The 25,812-nt window shown below is 44.8% G+C and overlaps 2 protein-coding genes across 2 annotated transcripts in view; one reads left to right on the top strand and one right to left on the bottom strand.

The window, feature by feature from the left end:
* Window positions 1–121: 121 nt before the first annotated feature.
* UTP11 (UTP11 small subunit processome component) lies at window positions 122–13,576 on the bottom strand. The gene is made up of 8 exons (XM_069972684.1): window positions 13,440–13,576; window positions 13,290–13,351; window positions 10,987–11,089; window positions 10,233–10,346; window positions 7,827–7,920; window positions 3,773–3,903; window positions 1,475–1,585; window positions 122–1,110 (listed from the first exon to the last, which is right to left on the bottom strand). The coding sequence occupies exons 1-8, from the start codon at window positions 13,500–13,502 to the stop codon at window positions 1,027–1,029; spliced, it is 762 nt and encodes a 253-aa protein (XP_069828785.1). The 5' UTR covers window positions 13,503–13,576; the 3' UTR covers window positions 122–1,026.
* A 95-nt stretch (window positions 13,577–13,671) lies between these two features.
* Window positions 13,672–25,812, top strand: part of MANEAL (mannosidase endo-alpha like) — a 33,693-nt gene continuing 21,552 nt past the window's right edge. The window contains exon 1 of the mRNA XM_069972682.1: window positions 13,672–13,803. The gene's annotated coding sequence lies outside the window, so the exon portion shown is untranslated. The remainder of the gene's footprint in view (window positions 13,804–25,812) is intronic.

The following is a 25,812-nucleotide window of genomic DNA, read 5'->3' as shown; positions in this document are numbered from 1 at the left end:
GAAGGCGGCTTCCCCTAAAGAATAAGGCTGCAATATAAACAACGGTTCAATCAATGATCTTCTACTGCCATCTAGTGGAATATGGGAAGTAGTTCGACAAGATTTTTAAAGCAAACAGGACAGGCACCGCCGTAAATTGCAGTGGAATAGTATGGGATTGTTTATTCATTTTACGCCTGTATTGAGCCAAGAAGAATTCACTACATTTATTTATTTATTTATTTATAACAGACAATGCCTCTAAGGACATCATTGTGACATTCACTGCGGTGAAAATCTCTTTCAAATCAGCTGGTTTCAGAAAGTTATATAGATTTGTGCTTTAACTTATATTTAAAAATCTCCAGTGTTTCAGTACTTATCAGCTGCTGTATGTCCTGCAGGAAGTGGTATATTCTTTCCAGTCTGACACAGTGCTCTCTGCTGCCACCTCTGTCCATGTCAGGAACTGTCCAGAGCAGCCGCAAATCCCCATAGAAAACCTCTCCTGCTCTGGACAGTTCCTGACATGGACAGAGGTGGCAGCAGAAAGCAGTGTCAGACCGTAGAGAATACACCACTTCCTGCAGGACATTCAGCAGCTGATAAGTACTGGAAGACTGGAGATTTTTAAATAGTAACAAAATTACAAATCTATATAACATTCTGAAACCTGTCGATTTGAAAGAAAAAGATTTCTGCCGGAGTCCCCCTTTTAACACAGAAAACAAACACCACTGCATGGAAGTTTTCTCCTGAAATCCACAGCATTTCTTGCCAATTTTTAAATTGATCCTTGAAGCTAATGATAGAAATTCCACAACCCATGTACAAGATGCAGAAACAAACCCATTCAGATGTATAGAACTGATCTGCAGTCACAGAATATTCTGCAATAAACTCAATGTGTGAATGGACTCTTACATGTCTTTTGTTGTATCCATTTCTTACATACAGAACATACAGCAAATAGAGAAGATATATGGTCACGGAACAACAGCCTTAGGTTTTCTTGGGGGGGTCAGGGGTCACGTCCAGCTCAGTGTCTTATCGCTTTCTCTGTTTTTTGAATTTATATATAGCTGGGGAGTTTTTGGTTTCTTTTACCACTTTCTTTTTAAGTCTTTTATCCTAGAAGGAAAAAAAAAAGCAAAAACAAATAATTGCCACCGCTATGATACACAAGCAGTGTCTGGTAATTACACACACACACACACACACATATATATTAATATATATATATATATATATATATATATATATATATATATATATATATATATATATATATATATATATATATATGTATGTATAATTACCATATATATTATATATATATATATATATATATATATATATATATATATATATATATGTGTATGTATAATTACCATATATATTATATATTATATATATATATATTATATACACACACACATATACATATATGTACATATACACACACAGGCACACCATTGGACAAGTGACTCCTCACCATAAGATCTTTGCGCGTCTGGATTTTCTGAGTTATAACAAACATTTCGCGTTCTCGCTCTATTCTTTGGCTCAGAATCTCGTACTGTTGTCTCCTTTGTTTGGCCAGTTTCTGGAAATTGAAAAGAGCACAAATTATACACAAACACTCAGAAGACGGCCGGGAAATATTTAACCTCTTAGACCCTGTTCACACTATGGAATCGGTGCAGAGATTCAGTGTGGCAACCCGGCCCCTTTGTCTAACATTACAAAGTTATACAACATTGTAATGGGTGTTATTTATGTGAACGGCCCCCTTCCCCATGATTCCACCCCCCCCCCTCCCCCCACGTGACCCAGAAGTGTAATACTGAATTCTCACATAAACACTGTCGACCCCTTCTGTCCCGGCCGCCATCTTGGGACGATTACGTCCCTCTTCAGGAGGCCGGCCTGACTGCTCCGGACCCCGACCAGCGCGTCGTCAGCTGCTTATCCGCGATTGGCTGAGCATTCAGAAGACGTCTGGGGCTACAGCCAATCAAAAGGCTGCCAGTGCACATGACTGGCCGTAGCCCCAGACGTCTTCTGTTATGCTCAGCCAATGGCGGCTGAGTAGCCAATGATGCGCTGGAGGGGGTCCGGCATGAGGGAGGGCTGGAGCAGTCAGGCCGGTCTCCTGATGATTAGGTCGACGACCCAAGATGGCGGCCGGGACTGAAGGGGTCTACAGTGATTCTGTGAGTATTCTGTACTACACTTCTGGATCAAGCGTCGGGGGGTGGAATCATGGGGAAGGGGGCCATTCACATAAATAACACTCATTACAATGTTGTATAACTTTGTAATGTGTATTTAGTGAAAAAAAGTTTTACACCAGACTAATCCTTTAAGGACCGTTCACCAATTTTTATTTTTGGCTTTTTCCTTTCTTTTGTGCCTGAGAGCCATAGAACTTTTATTTTTCAGCCTGCAGGGCTGTTTGCCACCAAATTCTCTAGTTTTTATTGGTACCATATTCGTGTAGATGGGACTTTTTTCAGATATATAATGTAACAATAAAAAAAATGTTTATTTTAATGTGTTATATATAGAAAAAGGGAAAGGGGGGGGGGTGATATAAACTTTTATTGGGGGAGGGGATGTCATAATTTTTATTTTTTAGTCTCCCTAATTCATTGCATTGCTAACACTGTAATACTATGCCATAAGCATTCATCATTGTTACCTGCGATCTTCACATAGACCCTGCCTGTGGCAGACACTAGCAGAAGGCCGAAGATCAGACTGCATGAAGGTAAGGAAGAGACATCTGGGGGTCAGGGGAAACGACTGGGACCTCCGCAGTCACAATGCACCAATGCAGGGGTGCTGATTAGACTGTGACAGATCCTGCGCTCTGCAGCCCAACAGTTCAATGCGGAACTGAGAGATTAATGGCACATAATTAAAAGTGTGCACCCTGGTAGCAGCTGGACCTTCTGGCCTTACTCCTGGTTACTTTTTTTTAGGGGGTTGTGGTCGGTGAATGTCTCATGTGTTGTGTATATGAATGTCTAGATGGTCTATTGGTTAAAGGGGTTGTCCAGTAAAAATGTTTATATTTCAAATCAACTGATATCTGAAAGTTATATAGATTTGTCATTTATTTTCCTGTACTTATCAGCTGCTTTATGTCCTGCAGGAAATGTTGTTTTATTTTCAGTCTGACACAGTGCTCTTTGCTGCCACCTCTGGCTGAGACAGGAACTGTCCAGAGCAGGAGAGGTTTTCATGTCTCGGCCAGTGGTGTTAGCGGAGAGCACTGTGTCAGGCTGGAAATAAAACAACATTTCCTGCATGACATACAGCAGCTGATAAGTATAGGAAGACTTGAGATTTTTTAATAGAAGTAAATTACAAATCTATTTAACTTTCTGATATCAGTTGATTAGAAAAAAAGCTGGGCATCCCCTTTAATCACTCATTAAACCATGGTTTAAACACAGAAGATTGTTTTTCCCATAACCGGGTACATGAATGCGACGTTTCTGTCCCATGGGTCATTATCACTCAGATGCCGAGCCTATTTAAGTTGTTCTCTGACATAATGTTGCTCATTCAAGGGCAATAGCTCCCTACTGTACACAGCGCTGAGGATGAAGGTAAGAGCCATCAGCAGGTCACATTCAGATAACCTGCGGACAGTGCCCCTTTAAGCCATGTATTGCAGGTAGACAGTATTAGAAGAAAATCCCTTTAAATAACGGGGAACAAAACACAGAAATGCTAGGAGGTGGGACGGTAAAGAGTTCTCCTGTACTCTACAATGTCTTACCTTTAACTCCTTAGCTGCCGTGGGCCCCTTTACTGTCTGATTGTGTAGGGTTTCTAAGGTCGGTCTGTTGTACACTCTGTTAACCAATTCTGGAGCCGTATTCAATCGTTCTGCCAGGTCAAAGTGGCGCACTAGAAGGGGGGAGGGGAGAAAAACATGTAAACAAACAAGAGTGATAACAATTGTCCAGTCAAAAGTTCTTCTGTATAGTCTTCTCAGATCTTGTTGCCTTTCAGCTGATTTCCATCTGGACAGACCTATCATCTGTGACTACGGCTTAGGGCCCCCTTAAAGGGGTTATCCAGCACTAGAAAAACACGGCCACTTTGTCCCCTCTCTTGTCTCCAGTTTGGAACTCAGTTCCATTGAAGTAAATTGCAAACCGCACCTGAACTGGAGAGAGGGGAAAAGTGGCCGTGTTTTTGTAGCGCTGGATAACCCCTTTAACACAGGTCAACTGGTGGCTTAGAACTAGAGCCAATCCACCTAAATGGCACTTGTTGGCTCAGCCTTCACAAGGCTCAAGGTATCACCGCATCGTGTGTGTGTGTCCCATTAAACAAATCACCGTTGGACTCACATCCTGATTGCACAGGCCAATGTGCCGCTGACGGTAACTTATAAAAAAAATAAACAAAATGGCCGCACAAAAGATTCAATCATCCGCCGAACGATGGCTCAATGATGGCCCTTTACATCATTATTATTATTTATAAAAATCAACTGATTTTATAAAAAGGTATATAGATTTGTAAATTACTTCTTTTAAAAAAATCTCCAGTCTTCCAGTAATTATCAGCTGCTGTATGTCCTGCAGGAAGTGGTGTATTCTCTCTAGTGTGACACAGTGCTCTCTGTTGCCACCTCTGTCCATGTCAGGAACTGTCCAGAGCAGCAGCAAATCCCCATAGAAAACCTCTCCTGCTCTGGACAGTTCCTGACATGGACAGAGGTGGCAGCAGAGAGCACTGTGTCACACTAGAGAGAATACACCACTTCCTGCAGAACATACAGCAGCTGATAAGTACTGGAAGACTGGAGATTTTAAATAGAAGTAAATTACAAATCTAAATACCACCATCTCACACCCTGTACTGTATAAGGCTGCTGGAGTGCATATACAGTACAGTAGTAGTACAGTCAGTGCACCACCATCTCCCCCCCCTGTACTGTATAAGGCTGCTGGAGTGCATATACAGTACAGTAGTAGTACAGGCAGTGCACCACCATCTCTCATCCTGTACTGTATAAGACTGCTGGAGTGCATATACAGTACAGTAGTAGTACAGGCAGTGCACCACCATCTCCCATCCTGTACTGTATAAGACTGCTAGAGTGCATATACAGTACAGTAGTAGTACAGTCAGTGCACCACCATCTCCCATCCTGTACTGTATAAGACTGCTGGAGTGCATATACAGTACAGTAGTAGTACAGTCAGTGCACCACCATCTCCCATCCTGTACTGTATAAGACTGCTGGAGTGCATATACAGTAGTAGTACAGCCAGTGCACCACCATCTCCCATCCTGTACTGTATAAGACTGCTGGAGTGCATATACAGTACAGTAGTAGTACAGTCAGTGCACCATCTCCTATCCTGTACTGTATAAAATTGCTGGAGTGCATATACAGTACAGTAGTAGTACAGTCAGTGCACCACCATCTCCCATCCTGTACTGTATAAGATTGCTGGAGTACATATACAGTACAGTAGTAGTACAGTCAGTGCACCATCTCCTATCCTGTACTGTATAAAATTGCTGGAGTGCATATACAGTACAGTAGTAGTACAGTCAGTGCACCACCATCTCTTATCCTGTACTGTATAAGATTGCTGGAGTACATATACAGTACAGTAGTAGTACAGTCAGTGCACCACCATCTCCCATCCTGTACTGTATAAGACTGCTGGAGTGCATATACAGCACAGTAGTAGTACAGTCAGTGCACCACCATCTCCAATCCTGTACTGTATAAGACTGCTAGAGTGCATATACAGTACAGTAGTAGTACAGTCAGTGCACCACCATCTCCCATCCTGTACTGTATAAGACTGCTGGAGTGCATATACAGTACAGTAGTAGTACAGTCAGTGCACCACCATCTCCCATCCTGTACTGTATAAGACTGCTGGAGTGCATATACAGTACAGTAGTAGTACAGTCAGTGCACCACCATCTCCCATCCTGTACTGTATAAGACTGCTGGAGTGCATATACAGTACAGTAGTAGTACTGTCAGTGCACCACCATCTCCCATCCTGTACAGTATAAGATTGAAAAAAGGGTTTTTTTGTACTTAAAAAGCGCTGCCTATATTATATTGTTTGCACAACCCAATATAGATGTTAATTTAGGTTGTTGGAGCTGCGTGTCAGATTACTGTTACCTGTAATCAGTAAATTGGAGATAATCTGTGTAAAAATGTGGCTGATCGCGCTCCTGTGTGAGTGCAGCAACTAGAGGAATAGATGACTCTGCTAGATGGATACCCTGTCTAGCCAGATGAAACAAACAGTTGTATTAGTATACACTAATGTCTCTCTATGTGTGCTGGCTCTCTTCCTATGTTATGTGATGGTATATATGCAAGTGGACTGTCAAGCAGTCCAAAAACGTTCCTCTGCCCTGTTTGTATCTACGCAGTTATGGTCGGTGTTTAAAAATAATACGATATATGGGTATCACTCACCCAGCAGTGTGGTTTGTCTTAATGTTTTCCACATTGGGTGAAATCAGCTCCCGGATATCCGAGTAGTATTCGGCTGTCTGAGTCCTCGAAAATATAGTATAAGGGGGGGGGGTCGCGTTCCGGCCGGTAACGCTCCTCTCTCCCACTGCAGAACTTTGAATAGAGTCCTTCAGATTCCAACGTGACGTCACGTCTCCTAAGGAAGCCTGGAATGGTCAAACAACCTTCGACATGTTTCGAGGGATACGCCCCCCTTTGTCAAGAAACAAGGGGCGTATCCCTCGAAACATGTCGAAGGTTGTTTGACCATTCCAGGCTTCCTTAGGAGACGTGACGTCACGTTGGAATCTGAAGGACTCTATTCAAAGTTCTGCAGTGGGAGAGAGGAGCGCTACCGGCCGGAACGCGCCCCCCCCCCTTATACTATATTTTCGAGGACTCAGACAGCCGAATACTACTCGGATATCCGGGAGCTGATTTCACCCAATGTGGAAAACATTAAGACAAACCACACTGCTGGGTGAGTGATACCCATATATTGTATTATTTTTAAACACCGACCATAACTGCGTGGATACAAACAGGGCAGAGGAACGTTTTTGGACTGCTTGACAGTCCACTTGCATATATACCATCACATAACATAGGGAGAGGGCCAGCACACATAGAGAGACATTAGTGTATACTAATACAACGGCTAGACAGGGTATCCATCTAGCAGAGTCATCTATTCCTCTAGTTGCTGCACTCACACAGGAGCGCGATCAGCCACATTTTTACACTGTATAAGATTGCTGGAGTGCATATACAGCACAGTAGTAGTACAGTCAGTGCACCATGTCCCATCCTGTACTGTATAAGATTGCTGGAGTGCATATACAGTACAGTAGTAGTACAGGCAGTGCACCACCATCTCCCACCCTGTACTGTATAAGATTGCTGGAGTGCATATACAGTACAGTAGTAGTACAGGCAGTGCACCACCATCTCCCACCCTGTACTGTATAAGATTGCTGGAGTGCATATACAGTACAGTAGTAGTACAGGCAGTGCACCACCATCTCCCACCCTGTACTGTATAAGATTGCTGGAGTGCATATACAGTACAGTAGTAGTACAGGCAGTGCACCACCATCTCCCACCCTGTACTGTATAAGATTGCTGGAGTGCATATACAGTACAGTAGTAGTACAGTCAGTGCACCACCATCTCCCATCCTGTACTGTATAATACTGCTGGAGTGCATATACAGCACAGTAGTAGTACAGTCAGTGCACCATCTCCCATCCTGTACTGTACTGTATAAGACTGCTGGAGTGCATATAATATTGGGCTGTATGGGAGGTATATGTGTGCTTGCCTTCTTTCTTGGTGTCACAGAAGAAAGTATGCCGGTTCTTGGGCTTCCCTTCAGCATCTAGCAGATGGAGCTCCGACTTGAGGCGTTCAATTTTCTGTAAACATAGAACATGCTTGAAAGCGGCGTACGAGACAATAGTGTCATCACTTTTAACAATTACAGTAAATATTGGTGTACAGCTACACAACTAGTTATAAAACACTGCGGCATTAACCACTTTAGAAGTATATAACCAGGACTTGTAGCAGCAAAGTGTGGGCCGTGATCAGCACAAATGAATGGCCGTTGTTTAGCGCTACCTACAGCCAGAATTAATGATCACAATCATTAATTCCAGCCATAGGTAGCATTAAACAACGCCCGTTGTTTGTACAGCGTGTGAACATAGGAGGCATTGCCACAATTTTTTTTTTAATAAATCAACAGTTGTGATCGCATGCAGTTTTGCAATATACTTGTTTTTACCTCTATGTTTAAATCAACATTATAAATATGGCCACTAGGTGTCTCCCTTTACTAGGCATGAGTAAAACTGATGGTGTCCACATTCAGTAGTATAGAATCCTGGGGGTGCTTGCATTGTATGGTCAGCTCTCCTGTCACACAGCACCACAACCTCTGTAACCACACAGTAACATTATACTGACTGAATTGTTACATAACACAGAGCATTGTTTCCTGGTAAGCCGCAGAGCTGATAATAGAATTAGGAAAAGTTAATAATATAACTAGCCTAAGGTAATTGTCCTCAGCTGATATACAGCCTGCATGATGGACAACTGTCTTTCCTTGTGTAAGCAGCAGAGGACGGGGACTTCCTGTGTTTGTTGTTGTTTTTTTTTTAACAGAGAAAAAGAGCGAATATCAGCACAGAGGGAGCATGGAGCACAGCCTGGCTGGATGTAAAACGATGATTTAAACAGAGATCTAAGGGTCCATTTACACAGAAAGATTATCTGACAGATTATCTGCCAAAGATTTGAAGCCAAAGCCAGGAATGGATTTAAAAAGCAGAGAAATCTCAGGCTTTTCTTTATGACCAGATCTCTGTTTATAGTCTGTTTCTGGCTTTGGCTTCAAATCTTTGGCAGATAATCTTTGGCAGATAATCTTTCTGTGGAAATGGACCCTTAGAAATGAAGAGAGTATATTGCAGACCCCTGCTCGTGGTCACATCACCTGTTGTTGATGTAAAAAAAAAAAAAAAAAAAAAATCTCTTTGCCGCCAGTGAATACAACTGATACATAATTAAAGTGAATTTATCATCTATTACATCGCTTTAAGGGTGCCTTCAAACACACCCGATCTGCAGCAGATCCGCAGCAGAAAATCCGCTACGATATGGTGTGTGTGAAGCTACCCTTAAGGGTCCATTTACACAGAAAGATTATCAGACAGATTATCTGCCAAAGATTTGAAGCCAAAGCCAGAAAGAGACTAAACAAAGATCATGTCATAAAGCCTGAGATTTCTCCTCTTTTCAAATTCCTGGCTTTGGTTTCAAATCTTTGGCAGATAACCTTCCTGTGTAAATGGACCCTTACTTCAACTGATCGGTGCCGGTGGTGCGTTTTTTTTTTTTTCTGTTAGAACCGCCGCCCGGTTCCTGCACCTGCGTACCGGCCCCCAGCATGACGATATCCCCCTCCCCTGGGATGCGGCTCCACTCGTTCTAATGGAGCTGCGTCACAGAGAGTAGGGGATTTCGTCACACAGGGGCCAGCTGGCCTACCCCCAGTGCTCCTGGGTGGGCCAGTGCTCAGAAAGAGACCGGTACGGGAACCGGATGGCTATTTAAAAGAAAAAAAAAAAAAAAAAAAAAAAAAAAAAAAAAAGGACTGTGCCACTCTGATGCTAAAAGAGATCTGGGGCTTTTAATCAATACTTTGGCAGATACAACATTTCATCCAATCAAGAAGAAAGCAGTTTAGTTTGCCATTAAAGGGGTTCTGCAGTGTTCGAAAAACATGGCCCCTTTCTTCCAGAGACAGCACCGCTCTTGTCTCCAAGTCAGGTGTAGTTTGCAATTAGGCTCCATTCACTTCAATGGAACTGAGTTACAGAACCTGCACCCAAACTGGAGACAAGAGCGGTGCTGTCTCTGGAAGAAAGCGGCCATGTTTTTCTAACGCTGGATAACCGCACACAATATTGAAGTATATCTAAATAGAGTTGTGAAAGACCTACAGAACCACGAGCACTCTGCCCACACATCTGAAACAAACAGCAAACTCCAAAGAGTGGACAGAGAGAAGTACATTCTCTAATATTGACTTGTTATACAGTATACCGCAACATGACTGCTTGAACTAGCACAAAAGTCACGTCATGTTACTAGCACATTTCACTTGTCGGCAATACATTATCCTGCTCACCAACATAACCAGCTAGTAGGTGGAGCTTACCTTGGCCTCGGCCACTCTCTTCATCTCCACGTACTTGATGTCCTGCGTCCTCATTATTTTAAGCTGCTCTTCGGTGACCTCTTCTGTCTCCTGCTTCATCACGTGGACTCCATCCTGCAGAAACAGCACTGAGAGTAAGCTACAATCCGGCCTCAGACACATCGCAATTATTTTATAGAAACAGATTAAAAGAGAATCAATATTTAGGGGGAAACAGGTGAAATCCATTATTACATGATATGGAATCTCTAATAAGTGTAACTGTGTTATCGATGTTGTTCCCAGAGTCGGCAGTAGGGGGAGCTGCTGCTTGGTACAAAAACTTCAGCGCCAGCCCTGTGTCTCCTCCCCATTCCTCACAGAAGCTGAGCTCTTACCATAAGGGCCCTGACTCCTCTTGTTTGAGAAATGAGGAATTTTGAGATTACGATTCACAGTATGTGCTATAGACTCTAATGGTAATGAGTATCACAGCGGATTAGCTGCAATATGCATAGCTGTGAACTGGAGATTTATGAAAGGGTGTACACTATCCACAGCAGCCAATCACAGCTCAGCTTTCAGCTCTGGTAAAATTAAGAGGAGCTGTGATTGGTTGCTGAGGGCAGTTTACACCCTTTCATAAACCCCCCCGTCATATATAGGAGTCCCTAGTGCTTTCCTTGTAGGTCTGGGGTACTGCAGGTCCTGATGAGGGGTCAGCTTCCATACAGGTAAGGTGCAGTAGATAATGTTACACAGCAGCGGCCGTTACCTGGAGTTTAGTGGACGTCATTTTAAAGTAGAATTCATCTGGATTCTTTTCGAGGGCTTTCCTCCGCAGGGCATCGAGGGTTTTCTTCTTCTTCCGGTAGTCACTGGATTAAGGAAAAATAAACATTGGTCATAGCAGAAATCATAAACAAATCACCAGATCAAAGTGATCGGCCGTCTCTGTAACCAACAACGTGCGGCACACAGAGGGATCCGGAAAGTGCTGGAAGCAATTACACGTGTACCGGGAAACGAGGATTTCAGTATGTTCACACACTGTACAGCTCTCTACACAGACATCCCCCACCCTCTCTCCTCACTGTACAGCTCTCTACAGATATTACACCCTCTCTCCTCACTGTACAGCTCTCTACACAGACATCCCCCACCCTCTCTCCTCACTGTACAGCTCTCTACACAGACATCCCCCACCCTCTCTCCTCACTGTACAGCTCTCTACAGATATTACACCCTCTCTCCTCACTGTACAGCTCTCTACACAGACATCCCCCACCCTCTCTCCTCACTGTACAGCTCTCTATAGATATTACACCCTCTCTCCTCACTGTACAGCTCTCTATAGATATTACACCCTCTCTCCTCACTGTACAGCTCTCTACAGACATCCCCCACCCTCTCTCCTCACTGTACAGCTCTCTACAGACATCCCCCACCCTCTCTCCTCACTGTACAGCTCTCTACAGACATCCCCCACCCTCTCTCCTCACTGTACAGCTCTCTACAGACATCCCCCACCCTCTCTCCTCACTGTACAGCTCTCTACAGACATCCCCCACCCTCTCTCCTCACTGTACAGCTCTCTACAGACATCCCCCACCCTCTCTCCTCACTGTACAGCTCTCTACAGACATCCCCCACCCTCTCTCCTCACTGTACAGCTCTCTACAGACATCCCCCACCCTCTCTCCTCACTGTACAGCTCTCTACACAGACATCCCCCACCCTCTCTCCTCACTGTACAGCTCTCTACACAGACATCCCCCACCCTCTCTCCTCACTGTACAGCTCTCTACACAGACATCCCCCACCCTCTCTCCTCACTGTACAGCTCTCTACACAGACATCCCCCACCCTCTCTCCTCACTGTACAGCTCTCTACACAGACATCCCCCACCCTCTCTCCTCACTGTACAGCTCTCTACACAGACATCCCCCACCCTCTCTCCTCACTGTACAGCTCTCTACACAGACATCCCCCACCCTCTCTCCTCACTGTACAGCTCTCTACACAGACATCCCCCACCCTCTCTCCTCACTGTACAGCTCTCTATAGATATTACACCCTCTCTCCTCACTGTACAGCTCTCTATAGATATTACACCCTCTCTCCTCACTGTACAGCTCTCTACAGACATCCCCCACCCTCTCTCCTCACTGTACAGCTCTCTACAGACATCCCCCACCCTCTCTCCTCACTGTACAGCTCTCTACACACATCAGCCACTCTCTATCCTCACTGTACAGCTCTCTACAGACATCCCCCACCCTCTCTCCTCACTGTACAGCTCTCTACACAGACATCCCCCACCCTCTCTCCTCACTGTACAGCTCTCTACAGACATCCCCCACCCTCTCTCCTCACTGTACAGCTCTCTACAGAGACATCCCCCACCCTCTCTCCTCACTATACAGCTCTCTACACACATCATCCACCCTCTCTCCTCACTGTACAGCTCTCTACACACATCAGCCACTCTCTATCCTCACTGTACAGCTCTCTACACACATCAGCCACTCTCTATCCTCACTGTACAGCTCTCTACACACATCAGCCACTCTCTATCCTCACTGTACAGCTCTCTACAGACATCCCCCACCCTCTCTCCTCACTGTACAGCTCTCTACAGACATCCCCCACCCTCTCTCCTCACTGTACAGCTCTCTACACAGACATCCCCCACCCTCTCTCCTCACTGTACAGCTCTCTACAGACATCCCCCACCCTCTCTCCTCACTGTACAGCTCTCTACAGAGACATCCCCCACCCTCTCTCCTCACTATACAGCTCTCTACACACATCATCCACCCTCTCTCCTCACTGTACAGCTCTCTACACACATCAGCCACTCTCTATCCTCACTGTACAGCTCTCTACACACATCAGCCACTCTCTATCCTCACTGTACAGCTCTCTACAGACATCCCCCACCCTCTCTCCTCACTGTACAGCTCTCTACAGACATCCCCCACCCTCTCTCCTCACTGTACAGCTCTCTACACAGACATCACACCCTCTCTCCTCACTGTACAGCTCTCTACACACATCACACACTCTATACTTACTCAGCACGGAGCTTGTAGTCCTTCTTCTTCTCCAGAAGCCCTAGATTCTTACGGAAGCCCGGCTAGAACAAAAAGCAGAGATATCGTTTTAGGTTGTGGATGAGCACCTGTCATTAGATAATCCAATGGCCTCCCTCTGAGCGCTGGTACCTGGGACCTCTCCCTGTGGTTCTTCTGCCGGGACTTCAACGCTTTCCTAAAAGCTGCGGACATTATGACGGCAGGAGATTACTAGTAGTGCAAAAGCAACATGAGGAGCACACTTCTGAGTGCACTTCCGGCGTTTGGTTTGTACTTCCGGTTAACGTCGTGCGCTGCGTTCCACAGCTTTCTACGTCACACGGCGACGCTGCAGTTATTATGGGACGGCCGACAGGTGGCGCTAGCGGCCGTGGTTGCGTCGTCTTGCACGCGCGTCTGGACGTATCTTCTTTAGGAGCTGTTCACACTTCTTCCATATCATGCCTAGACATACAACAGGCGACGACATGTGGCACTCCAGCTGCTGCAAATAGTATGGCTTCATCTGGAGTATACTGCATAATATTGTCAGAAAATAGAGTTTTTACCGAAGGAGTAGTAGATGCGTGGAACAAACGTTCAGCAGACAATCAAATAGGAAATAACATAGTAGCAAACTAGATGGGTAACGTGGTCTCTTTATTTGGGCCATGTTCCCACACAGTATTTTGCAACTAAAACCAGGAGTGGATTGAAACCACAGAAAGGCTGAAATTGAGTCGATGTCCGTTATCTCATGGCAAATAATTGCTGTTATTTTAAAACAACGGCCATTAAATGACGGCCATCGACTAAATTTCAGCCTTTCTGTGTTTTCAATCCACTCCTGGTTGTGCTTGCAAAATATTGTGTGTGAACATAGCCCAAAGGAGAAGTCCGGGCAAATGGAATAAAAGAAATAACATGTAACATGCTCCTACCTCCCCGCCCCAGCGCTGGTGGCCGTGCATCCAAGGTGGGCGCCCGCCAACGCTGCAGCACCGAGGGAAGAGCATGGTATTTCTGTTATCTCCCTCAGTACTTAAAAAGAATGATTTGCCCAGAAAGCACCGTCCCAAACCCAAGCCAACACCCCCCCCCCCCAAAAATGCTCATCTAACTATTACAGGGCAAAAAAAAAACTGTACTTCCAGTACTTATCAGCTGCTGTATGTCCTGCAGGAAGTGGTGTATTCTCTCCAGTGTGACACAGTGCTCTCTGCTGCCACCTCTGTCCATGTCAGGAACTGTCCAGAGCAGGAGAGGTTTTCTATGGGGATTTGCTGCTGCTCTGGACAATAATCGAGCGCATTATTACATTGAAAATATGGCCGTATCTTTACCTAGAATTACATTGTTATTTTATTATTACATTATTTATTATTATTATTATTATTATTATTTTACATCTATACTTTATTAATTTTTTTATTATTAATAATATTTTACATCTATATTTTATTACATTGTTTATTATTATTTTACATCTATATTTTATTACATTATTATTATTATTATTATTATTATTATTTTACATCTGCATTGTATTATTATTATTATTATTATTATTTTACATCTACATTGTTGTATTATTATTATTATTATTATTATTATTATTATTATTTAATTACATCTTTTTTTACAGTGTGTTAACATAGCCCTGACCCATGAATACAAAAATAATAATAGGAAAGACTATTAAGTAAAAACACAAATTTCCTTTTTATTTCCTTATTATTAGTATAAAAATGACGTAAATTTAAAGTCCTTTGTATCAGAAGAAAAGAACAACAAACTTTTTTGAATAACCGAAGAAAAATACTCGTGTACTGAAAAAAAAAAAGACAAAAACAATCATAACGATCCGGGGAAACTTAAAGTAAGTTAAAATACGTCTGGCTTTTCAGCGTAACAATATTATCTATTGAATTCAATGGGTGACTGGCCGTCAGTGCGCACACAGTATAATAACGGCCGTCATTGATTAGGACTGTGGAAATAATTAACGTGCTCGTTATATACCACCTGCTAGTGCAAAAAAAAAAAACCTGCTGTTATTTTTTTCATCTGTTCTCATATTGTTTTATTTTTACTCCAAATTCTGTATTTAGCTTTTATTTTACTGTGTGTGAATCCAGCCTTGGGCTATGTTCCCACAACGTCTGTTTTTGGCAGTTTGAGTTCAAATAATGGCCGTTGTGCTGGCGTTTATAATTTCATAATAACGGCTGCTGTCACTATGAATTAACGGCCGTTATTTGGACACAAACTCTCAAAACCAGACGTTGTGGGAACATGGCCTCATAGTGCTGATCATATAACGTCTTACTCCATAGGTGACGGCTGCAATGAGCGTCACTCGTACCCCAGAAGAGATAACGTCCCCTTCTCACTGCCCAGGATGGGGACGGACGTTCCTGCCATCATCCTGCACTGACCCAGAACCCCACCAGGCAGGGACGACCCACATAAAGCTGCCTTCTGTTCACACTGCGCAGTGCTCGCCTGGGCTGTACCACTGGCTGAATGTAGGGGGGTTCACAAGCTCCTATCTCCCTTCTAACACTTTCATCCTCTCCGATACTATAGTGTAATTCATAGGTGGATTATTGTATATGTTATATTGTACATCTAGGCCAAATGGAATCGGGGTAAATGATCGGGAGCGAGTGAGCTTATACTGTGCACCTGTTCATGTCCACCCTGTGTGAGTGATGGAAGGAGCCGGCCAGCTTCTTGTGAATGCATTGTGCTGGATGGACAGGGGATGAGAAGTGAATGTGAGGATGAGGAGTAGTAGAGCTGGGGGCTGATCCAGTATAGTACAGCGAGGATGCGCCCCTCCGCCTGACACTGCTGCATCACTACACACCATCACCCAGTGCACACCATCACCCAGTGTATTACTACACACCATCACCCAGTGCACACCATCACCCAGTGTATTACTACACACCATCACCCAGTGCACACCATCACCCAGTGTATTACTACACACCATCACCCAGTGCACACCATCACCCAGTGCATTACACACCATCACCCAGTGCATCACTACACACCATCACCCAGTGCATTACACAACAGCACCCAGTGTATTACTACACACCATCACCCAGTGCACTACACACCATCACCCAGTGCATTACACACCATCACCCAGTGCACACCATCACCCAGTGCATTACACAACATCAGCCAGTGCATTACTACACAACATCACCCAGTGCATTACACAACATCAGCCAGTGCATTACTACACACCATCACCCAGTGTATTACACACCATCACCCAGTGCATTACACACCATCACCCAGTGCATTACACAACATCACCCAGTGCATTACACAACATCAGCCAGTGCATTACTACACAACATCACCCAGTGCATTACACAACATCAGCCAGTGCATTACTACACACCATCACCCAGTGCACACCATCACCCAGTGCATTACACAACATCACCCAGTGCATTACACAACATCACCCAGTGCATTACACAACATCACCCAGTGCATTACACAACATCAGCCAGTGCATTACTACACAACATCACCCAGTGCATTACACAACATCAGCCAGTGCATTACTACACACCATCACCCAGTGCACACCATCACCCAGTGCATTACACAACATCACCCAGTGCATTACACAACATCACCCAGTGCATTACACACCATCCCCCAGTGCATTACTACACTTCATCCACCCCCCCCTGTGCACTACACACCACGGTGTCAACTGCACAAGGAGCATAGGAAACTGCAGGACTACAAGAGCCGGCGGTGCTGCACCACCATGACTGGCATCTCCTGGCTGACAGGCAAGCTGCACTCATTGTAATCCTGGACTGGACACAACAATGGACACCATCTGCATCCTGCAGCCTTTGGGATGATGATCTTCAGCAGCTATAAGGTAGGCACAGCACAAAGGACCATCCTCTCACATGTTCCGTATTGTATCTATACATACACAGAGATGATGAAGCATATTCACTTTGTAACACAATACCTTACCAGCTACAATGTGTCATTGGTTGCAGGGGGGACGTTCTGCTTCTGAATGTCTTTATTCCATGCTTAGTTTCGACACATATGTTTCTGGACTCAACCAGTCCCTTCCTTGGGAAGTACACACAGTGATGGCATGGTACAGCACAGCTACACAGTGATGGTACAGCACCGCTACACAGTGATGGTACAGCACAGCTACACAGTGATGGTACAGCACAGCTACATAGTAATGGTACAGCACAGCTACATAGTAATGGTACAGCACAGCTACATAGTAATGGTACAGCACAGCTACAAAGTAATGGTACAGCACAGCTACACAGTGATGGTACAGCACAACTACACAGTAATGGTACAGCACAGCTACATAGTAATGGTACAGCACAGCTACATAGTAATGGTACAGCATAGCTACAAAGTAATGGCATGGTACAGCACAGCTACATAGTAATGGTACAGCACAGCTACATAGTAATGGTACAGCACAGCTACATAGTGATGGCATGGTACAGCACAGCTACATAGTAATGGTACAGCACAGCTACATAATAATGGTACAGCACAGCTACACAGTGATGGCATGGTACAGCACAACTACACAGTGATGGCATGGTACAGCACAGCTACACAGTAATGGTACAGCACAGCTACACAGTGATGGCATGGTACAGCACAGCTACATAGTGATGGCATGGTACAGCAAAGCTACACAGTGATGGTACAGCACAGCTACACAGTGATGGTACAGCACAGCTACACAGTGATGGCATGGTACAGCACAGCTACACAGTGATGGCATGGTACAGCACAGCTACACAGTGATGGTACAGCACAGCTATACAGTGATGGTACAGCACAGCTACACAGTGATGGTACAGAAGTACGGGGGTTTACACTTTTTTATTTCAAGTCAACTGGTGTCAGAAAGTTATAGAGATTTGTAATTTACTTCTATTTAAAAATCTCAAATCTTCCAGTACTTATCAGCTGCTGTATGTCCCACAGGAAGTGGTGTATTCTCTCCAGTCTGACACAGTGCTCTCTGCTGCCACCTCTGTCCATGTCAGGAACTGTTCAGAGCAGCAGCAAATCCCCATAGAAAAGAGCAGGATAGGTTTTCTATAGGGATTTGCTGCTGCTCTGGACAGTTCCTGACATGGACAGAGGTGGCAGCAGAGAGCACTGTGTCAGACTGGAGAGAATACACCACTTCCTGCAGGACATACAGAAGCTGATAAGTACTGGAAGACTGTATATTTTTTAAATAGAAGTAAATTACAAATCTCTATAACTTTCTGGCACCAGTTGATTTGAAAGAAAGAATAAAATCGCCAGAGTACTCCTTTAAAGCCACTTTCACACAGACAGTATTTTATATCGGTATTTGTATACCAAAACTAGAAGTGGGTCTACAGCCCAGAATGGTGTAAATCTTGCCATTATTCTCTTTCCTGACATAATATATTTTTTCCTTTTTCTCTGGTTTTGTCTTACAAATTGCAAAATATACTACTAGGTAGAACTGGTCTTAAAGGGGTATTCCACATCAACTAGTGAAGGACTTGTCAAGTTAAATATTTTTAAGAATACATTAGTTTAGCTCCTGATATGCTGCTCTTTCTTTCTCACTGTTGACATCTCGTAGTCTAGGTTACAGAACACCACTTTGCTCTAAAAGCATATATAATGTAGATGTATGAGGATGAAGTGTATGTGTACTGTATATACAGTATAATGTAAAGTCAGACTGCTGCTTTTAGAGCAGTGTGATGGTTGGTAACCTAGACAACAAGTTGTCAACAATGGGCAAGAAAGAGCAGCATATCAGGAGAAGGTGGCCAATTTGCTAAATAAAGTATTGGCAAAACTATTTAAAGGGGAACTCCGGGTAGAGGTTAAAAAAAATGAAACTTCTGCAGAAGCATAACGCATTACTTACCTGTCTATCCCAGTTTTGAAACTACCAAAAATCCATTTGTTTGGGGGGGGGGGGGGTTGTTCTGTATTGTGTTTCTGTCCTTCCTGGTTGAGCAGTTCCCAGAATGCAATGCTTTCACTCAGCTGATCATCACAGTCCTCCATCCATCACAATCAGTAAAATTAGTGCTGCACCTGATTCTGGCTGGTCAGAGATGTTGAATCACTCAGGGGATTGGGGGATCCAGCCCCGCCTCCTGTGACGTCACACCCTGCCCCCTGTCTGCATCATCAGCCTGTGCCCAGCAAACACACACAATGTGAGACAGAGGCATGGAAGATTTGTCTTCTAAGGGGGGAGAGCAGTGGGAGCAGGAGACAATGTGGATTTGCACAGGGGCCATTTTTTTCACTTCCTGTATTTCTATCAGCTACCAGTGTGGCAGAACCGCACAGATATGGTAATACATTGTATAGACACATCTATAGAACTTTTAATGTACTTTTAATAGAAAACAAATTTTCCTTATGTGGAGTTCCCCTTTAACTTGATGTTCCCTATAAATCTAAATGTTAGTTGAGATAGAAATACCCCTCCAGGCGATGCTGACACACTGTCAGAGTGATGTCCTTTTGATGGTGTGTGAACATAGCCTTATGCCAGGATTTAAAAAGCATAGCTGTTTACTTCAGAAACAGCGCCACTCTTCTCCTCAGTTTGGGTGTGGTATTGTAGGCTCCATGAAAGTGAATAGAGCAAAGTTGTTGTCATACCACACACAACCTGAGGACAAGAGTTTGGAGCTGTTTTTTTAATGGAAGAAAGGGCCGTGCTTTTCTAATCTTGGATAACAGTTAAAGGAGAAGTCCGGCCTGAGAAAACCTTTGGCAGGCGGCAAGGTCAGAGGAGAATATAACAATGAAGCATTTCTTACCTCTCCCCATGCCCGCGATGTGCCGTCTGACCCTGCGACCCCCGCTGGAAGGCATTTCCCCAAAATTCTTATGATGTCACGACAGGTAAATGTCTGTCCCGGCTGATGGAACGGCTGCTCAGCCAATCAGTGACTACAGTGGCGTCCAATCAGTGGCTGAGCGGCCAGTCCATCAGCCGGGTTGTGACTTCAGGAGCGATGGAGATTCCTGTGCCCGATGGGGGTCCTGGAGCAGATCCATCCTGATTTGTCCACCTTGTTGGAGGCCAGACTTTTACTTTAAGGGTAGCTTCACATGTACAGGATCCGCAGCAGATTTCACGTTGCGGGTTTGCAGCAAAATCCATTGCGGATCCTGGTAGTGTGAAGTTCTATGGGGTCACATACCCACAGCGGAATTTTCATTCCACTGTGGATATGTAACCTGGCCCTTTTAACCCCCTACAGCCCGGCCCGGAGCATACATTACCTGCTCGGCACTGCGGCTGTGTGTGAGGCTCCCGTGCACTGATATAAGCAGCGATGGTGGCATTATGGGCCCGTTCCCACTGAGCAAAAGAGGCTAAATTTAAGCGGAGCCTACGCAGTGGATTCCGCTTAAGATTCTGCCTGTCCTATTGCTTTACTGGTATTTCTTGTGCGCCTCTGCTCTGAACACGTTGATTCTTTCAGCGGAGAGCAGAGGCGCACAAGAAATACCAGTGAAGCAATAGGACAGGCAGAATCTCAAGCGGAATCCACTGCGCAGACTCCTCTTAAATTCAGCCTCTTTTGCTCAGTGGGAACGCTCCCTATGGCAGCAGAGGCAATGCAGTGACCTGTAGCATGAAGATACTGAGACAGCTCAGAAAGAGACATCCCAAAAGCAGGGAGAAGTAGTATGGAAATAAGAAGTGCTTGTTGCTTCTCATTGATGCAATCTTTTATAACATGGACCTGGAACTGATGGATGCCAAGATGGTTCAGAGAGGGACATTCCAGCAGCCGTAGTAAGAAATAGTGCAAAGATAGTTGTTGGAGCAATGTACAGACCCCGACCGATAAAGACTTGTGATTTGTCTCTATGAAACATCAAGAGTTTTGTTTTCTGGCACAGTGCCCATTTAAAGTAGAACTCCGGGCCACAGCTAAAGATCCACTGCAGACTGCAGGGAGATAATAAAAATGTATACTTACCCATCTCTATGGCTCCCATAGAGCTGCACCGCTACTTCCAGGGCCCAACCAGCCTCCTCTGGCTCCCATTTCTGCAATGCCACGGCCGAGGCACAGAAATGCCCGCTCGGCTATTCAGTGACAGGGCCGGACACAGCTGCTGTCACTGATTTGCTGAGTGTGTATTGTTCCCGGGTTGTGACATACCAGAAAGCTGGGAGGAAATAAAGTTCATAGGTTGTCTAAGAGGTGGTGATAGAGCACTGCAGGGACGGGTAAGTATACCTTCTTTATTATGTTCCCGCACCCCTCTGCCTGCAGTGGATTTCTAGTTGTGGCCGGACTTCTCCTTTAAAGTGACTCTGTACCCACAATCTGACCCCCCCCCCCCCCCTTCCCTTGTACCTTCGGATAGCTGCTTTTAATCCAAGATCTGTCCTGGGGTCCGTTCGGCAGGTGATGCCGTTATTGTCCTAAAGAAATACTTTTAAACTTGAAGCCCCGTGCCCAACAGGAGTATCTGTGCCCTAACTTTGCACCACCCCTCTGTCCCTCCTCCCCACCCTCTTCATCATTAGGAATGCTCCAGGCAGATTGCCTCCTATTCCCCACCTGTGTCAGCACGGCACATAGGCTGGATCATTAAGGACCTGTGCAATGTCCAGCATGGAGAAAATGTTTCAGTGGTATTCCTAATGATGAAGAGGGTGGGGAGGAGGGACGGAGAGGTTGTGCAAAGTTAGGGCACAGATACTCCTGTTGGGCACAGGGCTGCAAGTTTAAAAGTATTGTTTTAGGACAATAACTGCATCACCTGCCGAACGGACCCCCAGGGCAGATCTTGGATTAAAAGCAGCTATCCGAAGGTACAAGTGGTTTGGGGGGGGGGGTCAGATTGTGGGTACAGAGTCGCTTTAAAGTCTCTGTGATCTGTTGGATTGGCCAGGGGCTGAGCGTTTAAACTCCAACCAAATAGAGGAAGCCAGGATAAGTGTGCGGCTGTGCTCTTGACTCCCCGATTTGCTTTGACTTCCGTCCATTTGCAGGAGACAGTCCCTGAGACTTAAGGCCCTATTACACAAAACGATTATTTCCTGTATTCGGACGATATCGGCCATTATGGCTGATAATCGTCTCGTGTAATAAGAGACAACAATCAGCTCCTAGTAATATAGGTAACCCCTGCCCCTCCAGGATGCCCCTAGTATTATAATTCACTCCTACCCCCTCAAGGAGCCCCTTAGTATTCTAGTTAACCCCTGCCCCTCCAGGATCCCCCTAGTATTGTAGTTAACCCCCCTTCCCGGATGCCCTTAGTATTGTAGTTAACCCCTGGCCCCTCCAGGATCCCCCTAGTATTGTAGTTAACCCCTGGCCCCTCCAGGATCCCCCTAGTATTGTAGTTAACCCCCCTTCCCGGATGCCCTTAGTATTGTAGTTAACCCCTATCCATGATGCCCCTAGTATTGTAGTTAACCCCCCTTCCCGGATGCCCTTAGTATTGTAGTTAACCCCTGGCCCCTCCAGGATCCCCCTAGTATTGTAGTTAACCCCTGGCCCCTCCAGGATCCCCCTAGTATTGTAGTTAACCCCCCTTCCCGGATGCCCTTAGTATTGTAGTTAACCCCTATCCATGATGCCCCTAGTATTGTAGTTAACCCCCCTTCCCGGATGCCCTTAGTATTGTAGTTAACCCCTGCCCCCTCCATGATGCCCCTAGTATTGTAGTTAACCCCTATCCATGATGCCCCTAGTATTGTAGTTAACCCCCCTTCCCGGATGCCCTTAGTATTGTAGTTAACCCCTGCCCCCTCCATGATGCCCCTAGTATTGTAGTTAACCCCGGCCCCCTCCAGGATGCCCCTAGTATAACGCCCCCTCTCCCCCTTGGATGCACCTAGTATATTAAATGACCCCACCCCGGGACCCTTTGCATTGTTATTAACGCCTTGGTCCCCAAAGTAATGCCCCTTGTCTGTGCCAAGTCCAAGTTAAAAAAAATTCCACTCACCTGTCCTCCGTTCGTTGGCCGGCCTCTTCATTCTCCTGTAGTCTCTGCGGCTTGCAGCTCTTCTCCTACAGGTGGCATGCAACAAAATGTATGCAATACCTTTGTGTACAGGAACAGGGACTCCCGGCTTCTATACGGGCGGAGTCCCGTCCCAGTCACTGATTGGCTGAGCAGGCAATGACTTGGCCGGGTATGTGTCTTACTTTATGTGCTAATAACTTTGTAAGGCTTTAACATATGTAAGTGATTCTGAGCGGTAGGTATTATTTGCTGAGCTTTTATTTACTTTTCTTAGGATGTTAGAGGATTTAAGAGTTTAGCAGCAAATTTTTACATTTTCATTGAAATTTCCAGCATTGGTTTTAAGCGACCAATTTATTTTTTAAGCAGATTTGAGAGGCCTGTATGCTAGAAACCTCGGCCTCAAAGAGTTCATAGGTGGGTTAAGGAAAGCCAAAAATCTCTCCAATTAGATAGACTACCCATCTGCAGACAGCTGTTTCAGGGTCCTTGCCCTTTCTCCAGTGCAGAGCAGGGTGGTGGCTGGATAGTGAGAGGCCTATCAACATGGGTCAAATGGACATTAGTTCTCCCTAAGGAGAATCTGCAGCAGTGGCGTAGCTACCATAGAGGCAGGGTAGGCAGCTGCTATGGGGACCATGCAGGAGGGGGGCCTGGGGTTCCACAGGGAATATAAGAGTCTCCTGTCTCCTTCTGCTTAACTCCTTACGTACTGTAGTGTGTAAGTGACCCAGTGTTCACTTACATGCTGCAACATAAAAAAGGATTAATATGCAGAGGACAAGGAAATCTTTGCTTCACTCCTCTGATAACCCCTGACCTCTGTTCTCCAGAACTCCTGCAGTGGTCAGGGGTTATCTGTGCACTAGCAGTAAAGCAGAGATCTCATTGTCTTCCTTTTTAACTCTTTTTTTTTGTGTTGCAGTATGTAAGTGTAGTACATAAGGGGTTAAGCAGAAGGTAGTCTGCTCCTCCACCTACAGTATGTATTCAACCATAAGGGCTCTTAATGGGCCCTTATAGTTAAATACAGTGGACTGACAGATCAAGCAGCCATTGTCTCTCTGCTCTGCCAGTCACTTTTGTAGCTGCTTCTGCCTCACCAAGCCCATATATATATATGTAGTACTTTGTGTGTAGGGGAGGGGGGGCCCATACAGGTTTTGCTATGGTGCCCCATGAATCCTAGCTACCCCATTGATCGTCAGTAAAGACATGTGGAGACTTAAAGGCCATTCCTGCTCCACTGAGAATTCTGGAAAGAAAGGGTATGCAAAGTAGTTCCTTCAAGTTAGTGTTCCACTCCATCTAGGAGTCTTAGAGCATGGACTGGGGATACTAACTGCAGTGGGACGTGCATGACATGGCGCTCGCTTGTGATGCCTGTACATGGCACAACTAATCGAGCACCCTATAGTTGAGAGCTTGTTGCGCTCTTCGCTCTCAGAGAAGTGCCCGAGTGGAGATCACACGCTGTTGAAGCAAGGTCCCTTTTTATTGAGCTCCAGCAATTTTTTTTTTCCTTTTAACTAATGTCAGGAAGTATAGATTTGTATTTAAAAATCACAAGTCTTCCAGTACTTATCAGCTACTGTATGTCCTGCAGGATGTGGTGTATTCTTTCCAGTCTGACACAGTGCTCTCTGCTGCCACCTCTGTCCATAACAGGAACTGTCCAGAGCAGTAGGAAATCCTCATAGAAAACCTCTCCTGCTCTGGACAGTTCCTGACATGGACAGAGGTGGCAGCAGAGAGCACTATGTCAGACTGGAGAGAATACATCACTTCCTGCAGGACATACAGCAGCTCATAAGTACTGGAAAACTTGAGATTTTTAGATAGAAGTAAATTACACATTGATGGTGCGTTCTCACCTACAGGATCTGCAGCTGATTTTCTGCAGCAGATTTCATTTAAATAACTGAACACAGCATCAAATCTGCTGCAGATCCTGTAGGTGTGAATGCACCCTTATATAACTTTCTACACCAGTTGATTTTTTTTTTTTGGGGGGGGGAATTGCTGGAGTTCCTCTTTAAGGACAGATAATGGGCCTCATTTTGAATGTGTGAACATAGAGCCTTATAGGGTAAATTTACATTAGTATATAACTTTATGTATAAAGCACGCAAGAATATAATAGTGACTATAGACATTTTTATTAGTTGATGACCCCTAATGGCCAAGGGCTATCTGTCCCAATCTCTGTGTACACAATTATGTTTATTCCTATTGTTCTCTTTGAGGAGTGAAGAAGCTGCTACCAAAAAAACGGTTTGACACTCGATATTATAAAGCTTTTTCATCTGATTGTTAGTGACCACACAGTGCATATATATATATATATATATATATATATACTGTATATATTCAATATACAATCACATTCATAAGAAAGAGGTCAATAGCAGTTGGTTCAATAACAATTAAATCCTGCAAGTAACTGAGTATTGATCCCTTT

This window comes from Dendropsophus ebraccatus, chromosome 5, assembly GCF_027789765.1.
Source record: "Dendropsophus ebraccatus isolate aDenEbr1 chromosome 5, aDenEbr1.pat, whole genome shotgun sequence".
NCBI classification, from domain to species: domain Eukaryota; kingdom Metazoa; phylum Chordata; class Amphibia; order Anura; family Hylidae; genus Dendropsophus; species Dendropsophus ebraccatus.
The sequence above is the reverse complement of the archived record's forward strand: the minus strand, read 5'-3'. Positions and strand labels throughout refer to the sequence as shown.